The sequence below is a fragment of the Octopus bimaculoides genome, chromosome 28 (genome assembly GCF_001194135.2).
Source record: "Octopus bimaculoides isolate UCB-OBI-ISO-001 chromosome 28, ASM119413v2, whole genome shotgun sequence".
In the NCBI taxonomy this organism is placed as follows: domain Eukaryota; kingdom Metazoa; phylum Mollusca; class Cephalopoda; order Octopoda; family Octopodidae; genus Octopus; species Octopus bimaculoides.
Genome location: NC_069008.1, coordinates 18,491,823 through 18,498,425, shown reverse-complemented (window position 1 = coordinate 18,498,425; position 6,603 = coordinate 18,491,823). Strand labels below are relative to the sequence as shown.

The 6,603-nt window shown below is 37.8% G+C and overlaps 1 protein-coding gene across 1 annotated transcript; it reads right to left on the bottom strand.

Moving 5' to 3' along the window:
- LOC106874072 (annexin A4) lies at positions 1-3,583 on the bottom strand. The gene is made up of 5 exons (XM_014921658.2): positions 3,500-3,583; positions 3,005-3,159; positions 1,458-1,635; positions 655-767; positions 1-150 (listed from the first exon to the last, which is right to left on the bottom strand). The coding sequence occupies exons 1-5, from the start codon at positions 3,528-3,530 to the stop codon at positions 25-27; spliced, it is 603 nt and encodes a 200-aa protein (XP_014777144.2). The 5' UTR covers positions 3,531-3,583; the 3' UTR covers positions 1-24.
- Positions 3,584-6,603: the final 3,020 nt, after the last annotated feature.

Here is a 6,603-nt window from a genome sequence, read left to right as displayed (position 1 = left end):
TGTTTGTCATTGTGGTCGTCCTCCTCAATGTCCCCCAATAAGGGCCAGCAGCAACTTCCTGTAGTCCCCACTGGTGTCACCTTTTATACAATCAACCAACGTTTGGCCATAGAGTTTGAAATATTCTTCTTTAATCTGCACCATATCAATCTGCAAGGAGACAAAACAACATATCTCACATCAGTCCTCATTAGTCCAGTTTAGTTCACATTAATCCACATCATTCAAATTAAAGTCAGTTCAAATAATATTTTTATTACTACAGCAAAACAACCCAGTTGTTCACGGAATAGCATCTGGTGACACACACACACACACACACACACACACACACTTACCACACAACCACACCTATATATATATATATATATATATATATACATGGGAGAATATACAAATAATAACAACAGACGAGGACAGGTGGTGTAAATAACAAAAGTATATATTAGTATGACGCTCGGGAATACGGAAAGTCTTTGACGTTTCGAGCTATGCTCTTCAACAGAAAGAATACGGAGACAAGGAGAAAAACACGGAGAAAAAAAATTGAATAGTGTTCAGTCAACGGTCATATATATATATGTATATATATAGATATACATACATATATGTATGTATATTTATATATATATACATGTACGTTTCCATACATACCTCACATCTGCTAACAATGACTCTGATTAAATTAGAGTCGTTAGTGCCGAGTCCTTTTGTGTATTTGTAAAGGTGCTGAGCAAACAATGTCGGGGTTCCTCGGGCCATGGCGGCTGAAACAGAGAACATGGCAGGGGTTAACTTTATGGGATAAGCATACACACACACACACACACACACATAGACATATACACACACACATATATGTATGTATGTATGAATCGCTTAATTTTAATTATCTTATCAATTTAATTTAATATAATGCAATGTTTAACTGACCCCTAAATTCTGAAACTGACGAGACCCAACTTGAATGAAATGAAAGCAAATTTAAACAACTCTTTGATTAAAAAAAAAAAAGAAAATTAGGAAATAAAATCAAAATTCAATGCATGAAAATAATTAATTTTTTTTCTTTTACTTCATTAAGGAAAAAGTTTTTTTAAAGATTGATTCCTTGCAAGATGATTCTCTCCTTTGACCTCGAGATGAACAACTGGAAAAAGTGTGTGTGTGTGTGTGTGTGTGTGTGTGTGTGTGTGTGGTAAACACTATTTGTTTGAATTATCTCCCTTCGCTTACATTTGCTTTGAGATCAATAAAATAAAAATGAAACAAAACTACTTTATTATTTGCAAGTAAACCCTCTCAAAAGGCACGTTGCTCCAGTTTGGTCACAATCCATTGACTGAAACCAGTAAATATCAAAACAATAAAACTTCGTTTCCAAATGAGTGAATATTTTCCGGTGCTCAGACGCTCACACACGCAGCTCTGTCAGCCAACAGAATGAAAGTCCTTACCAATGGCTAAATAAGCATCTCTCAGGTTTCCGCTGGTCTCAGAGCGTATTGCATGTTCAAAATCATGGCCTATCTTTTCACGGCAGAACTTCATAACCTGGAAGAGGTGGGGAAAACTGCGACCAGCCAGCACAGCATTAAATGCCTCCTCATCTGTCCCCAGTTTGCCCTCTCCAGCCTAAAAAAACAGTCATACAAAATTTAAATCAGTTTCATTAAAAAAATATCACAAATTTCCTAAATGGGGTTATTTGGGACACAAAGGGGCCAGAAAGGAAAGCATTGCACATTGAATGGAGACGTCATGGCCAAGTGGTTGTGATGTCTGCTGCACAAACTGATGATCTCAGGTTCAGTTGAGTATGTGATAGAAATTGTACCACCCACCAGATTATCTAAAGAAGGTGAGGCATGTTTTCTATGTACAGTTGCAGTAATGAAAGAGTCTGCATGGAGAACAAGAATGCCAGGAGTCAAGATTAGATCCTTCATCTCCGGCACTGGACTGCTATTATACTACAGGTACCACCTGAAGAGCAAGATAGGGCTGGAGAGGAGGCACCTGTTGCAAAGCGTATATGAAAAAAGATGGAAGCATGTTGCGAGGAAGTTGGGAGTGACTGTCCCTACTTAATTCTTCCCATGGTAAATGCATGGTGTAGTCGCTGGTCACCAAACCAAAATTCTACAGACAAGTCATCATAAATTTTTTTAAAATTATATCAGTACATAGAATTTATCATTTTTATATAAACTCACTAAGCTTGTCTAAATGTTTGTAATGTCCCTCTGTGTAGCGATAATTTTTATCATAATAAAGAAACAAGCTGGTGATTAACATATGCTGAATATGGGTAACCACCCAGAAACTCAAGTCTGTGTGTATCATGTAAGGCTAGAGATGGAAGTGATGACCTACCCTCACAAATACTAATTGGACATAGAATGTGTGTCGTTAGCCAGCTGGAATATATACATTTTTGTATTTCTACCCATGTGGAATAAAGTAACTTTCATTTGGATTACCACTGCAGGGTGCCAAAGATCCCAGCATCGCCATCAAAATACAGGACCATCTACTGAAACAGCTTGGGTTTCAAGGTCCCACAGCTCTTCAATATCCTTCCAAAATGCCCGAGAGACTTGTGCCTTGTGGATGTAGGTGCCTTCTAAGCAAAATTGGATCAAGGCTTCCAGATGAGTCTACCTCACAGCAGGAAACGCAGATAAGGGCAGCAACATCAAGTGCCCTCATTCATCAAATGCCACACTTCAGAGGAGGTTTTAAATAATGATGCCAATAGTGGTGCCCCAGCATGACTGCAGCTTTAAAGCTGAAACAATTTAAAGAACTAAAGAACACACACACACACACACACACACACATGTATGTATATTTACATAATCGTTATACATCAGAAAGATGGTGGCAGTCTGGGTTCTTATTGGGTGCCTCTGCTCTCAGAGACAATAACACTACCAACAACAACAACAACAACAACAGTAACTGAGTCAATAATTGCATTAGAAACACCAGTGTTACCTACTTTGTAAAGAGAATTAGCGTCCTGCTGTGCCAGTCCAAGGTCGACATCTTCTTTCCGAGTTCCTTCTCGAGCTCCTTTCACTTGAGACAAAAGTAAATGACGAAAATGACCGCTACAGTCACCAGAAATGTCTTCTTCAAGACTGACTTCATATTCTACAAAAAGCAACAGCAATTGTTTATTAGTGAATTATGTTAACGGAGGTGGTGGTAGGGGTGGTGGTGTAGGAATTCCTTAAGACCTTTCAGTCTTACAAGTTGTAAGCTGATCCCACCAGTGCGCACAGTCCAAAGAAGGCACTGGAGCATGAAGTGATCCTTTGACTTCTAGAATCTTGTTGAACCCTCCAATTCATGAAATCAGCCCAGAAGACAAACATTAAATAATGTTGTTGATGATGATGAGGAGAAGGATGTGTCTATTTTACAAACAGACAGAAAACCAATCCAATGTATGCGTTTGCGGCTAGGGGGGTCATGATGATATTTTACTTACCAATGAAATAGCGTTGTTTAATGGCCTCCATTCTTTCGACGTCACGAGAGAAGATGATCTCTATGAATGTGGTTTCATCTGTGCCAAGACCCTGTGGGAAGATAAAATAGATCATGGGACCTGTTGTAGCCAATAAAATAAATCATGTGATCTGTTGGGGTCATAAAGACATGGAATAGATCATGTGACTTACCACAGGCAATTAAGTGACAAAATAAATCATGTGACCTCTCAAAATTAGGAAACCTTCTTTATAGTGGCCCCCTTTGCTAAAAATAACAGCCAAATCTCCCTCAAATCATAGCTGAGTCTTAAATACAGAACTCCACATTTGATCCAACACCTTCACTAATATATACAAAAAGATGGGATGGTCACAGTTGGATTGTTATTGATCAGAGGTGAAGTGCATCAGAACTGGCCTCGGGGTTAAACTACAAGAAGGAAGGACACATTAGGTAATGTAGTCCAAGATACACTCTTGTCTGAATAAAAGATGGTGTGGTCAGAGCTGAAACATCTTCGATCATAAGTCTGTTGGATCAGGGCTGACCTGGGGCTAAACAACAACAACAACAATAAAAGCACACAGACACACAGACATCAACATGGCTGACATACGTGAACTCACCTTCATTGCTTTGCACAGTTCTTTCACATCATAGAGAACCGGTTCAGTGAGGAGGGCCATGGCCGTGTCTTTATAACGGAAGCTGAGATCACTCGCCAGATCACTTACCATGGCCTGGAACAGCAGAGTAGACTGAGAGGTAGAAGGTTCAAATCACAGCATGGCTCTTGTGGGTTTTATCAAGAAATGGCTCTTACACACACACACACACACACACACACACTCAGATACACCCACACATACATGCACATATGTACATTAAACATGCATATATAAATATTCATATATATGTATATACACACACACACACACACATATACGCATACACTTACATACATAAATATGTATATATATATGTGTGTGTCTGTGTGTGTGTGTATATGTATGTGTATATATATTTGTGTATATATATTCACACTCATCCACATACACAGTATATATACATAAACACACAAACATAGATACATACACACAATGCTTCCACACAAACATACACAGATACATTCACATGGATATACAAACGCTCTCTCACGTACACCTCTGTACATTTATCCACACACACACACTCCAACACCCATCTACAAACACGCACACATTCCACCACCACCAGTACAATGGTTACCTTGCTGTATTTCTTGTTGTATGTCAACATCATCTCCTCCCTCTGTTTGTAATTACACATGCTGAGGAGTTCAATGACTTTAGCATCGTTTGTTCCTGTAACAAAACAACATTGTGTCAGAGATGAATAGAAGCACTAAACTCTCTGGCGCGGCACAATGACACAGTGTCACACAGAGGCACATGTCTCATTGTGAGTATATTACCCTCATCATTGTTTTCTCTCCATTTTCTACAGTGGGGGGGGGGAGAAGCACTTGTTTTCAGTACATCTCTGAGGGGAGAGGGGATACTGCTGACCTCATTTGGCTCAGCAATGGGTTAAGGGCTTCATTTCACTCCTGTTTCAATGTTTTTGACCTGGTTTCTACAGATGGATATTCTTCCTAACACCGACCACTTTACAGCAAGGACTAGGTGCTCTTTATGTGGCCCCAGCAATGTATATATATATATATGTGTGTATATATATGTCTGTTTCTCTTTCTCTCTATCTCTCTCATTCTCTCTCCATCTACGTATCTCTCTATCTGTCTGTCTGAGTGTTGGTCATTTTATAGTGGCACTGACACAACAGGGGTTGCTTTCTTTCCAGAAAACACTTCTGAGTTCTCTCTACATTTCACAAAAAAAACCTCATTTTCTGTTCTTCTCTTCATTAAAAATAAACAAGTGAATCTCGTCTAAAAATGTCCTTTTTGTAGATTACACAGCACAAGTAATGGCTAAAACATCTACTGTTTATTATTATAGCCTGTGTGGCTCAGATAATTAGACTTATTGGATCTATCCCAAAAGGATAAAAGTTACCCTTGACTTTGGTTGCATTTAAAAATCAACATAAACAGTCACAATAAAGTTATGTTGACCCCCAGAACTCCCCCAATTCTACACCCTGGGGCATCGGCACTTCATATTCCCAATACACAAGAAATAGGTCCACTTCACAGGGAAAGTTAAAAAGTAAAAAAAAAAAAAAAACTGTTTTGAATTTAAAAAAACAAAAAAAAAACAGCATAGAAAATAATGGATTAATTAATAATAATTGAATAAAGAAAATCAATTGATAATGATTTTGTATTTAACTAATAAAAATTGTGTTTAAACTAATAAATAGTAATTGTGCATTTAATTAAAAATAATTACATAAAAATAGATTACTTAAAATCAAAGATGTAAAGGTGGATTAATTAATATTGATTTTGTATTTAATTAAATATAATTGTTTAAACTAGATTATGAAAAACAGATTTTCTAAAACATTTGTAGATTTGCAGAACATTTAAATTCTGTAAAAAGTAAGCATTTAAAAAGCATGGCCCAGGGTATAGGTATGTTGATTACTGAGATTGACCCAAAGTTTGAAGTGTAAGGGGGAAGGTACAGTCAATGAGATTGACTCCACTATGGGACTGGGGACCTTATTTTATTAATTGTTGATGGATAAAGAAAAAGTTTACCTCATCAGGATTTGAATTTAGGACATAAAGGGCTTGAAGATGGAGCACAAGGAATTTTGTTTGTCCCTCAGCAGGTTTAACAGTTGGTAGACACGTCATCATCATCATCATTTAATATCACTTTTCCTTGCATGTAGGGGTCAGATGGAATTTGTTGGGGCAAGATTTTCTACAGGTGGATGCCTTTCCTGTCACCAAACTTCACCTGTCTCTAAGCAAAGCAATATTTTCCTGTGACCAGACATGTTTTTCATGCAAGACTAGAAACAAACAACACCACTTATATGATGGTGATGCTTGTTTACAACCACCAGGGGACACCAAGACAAGGCTACCCATAAACACACATATGTACAGACATAATGTATGCATGCAATAGGCTTCCTATAGTT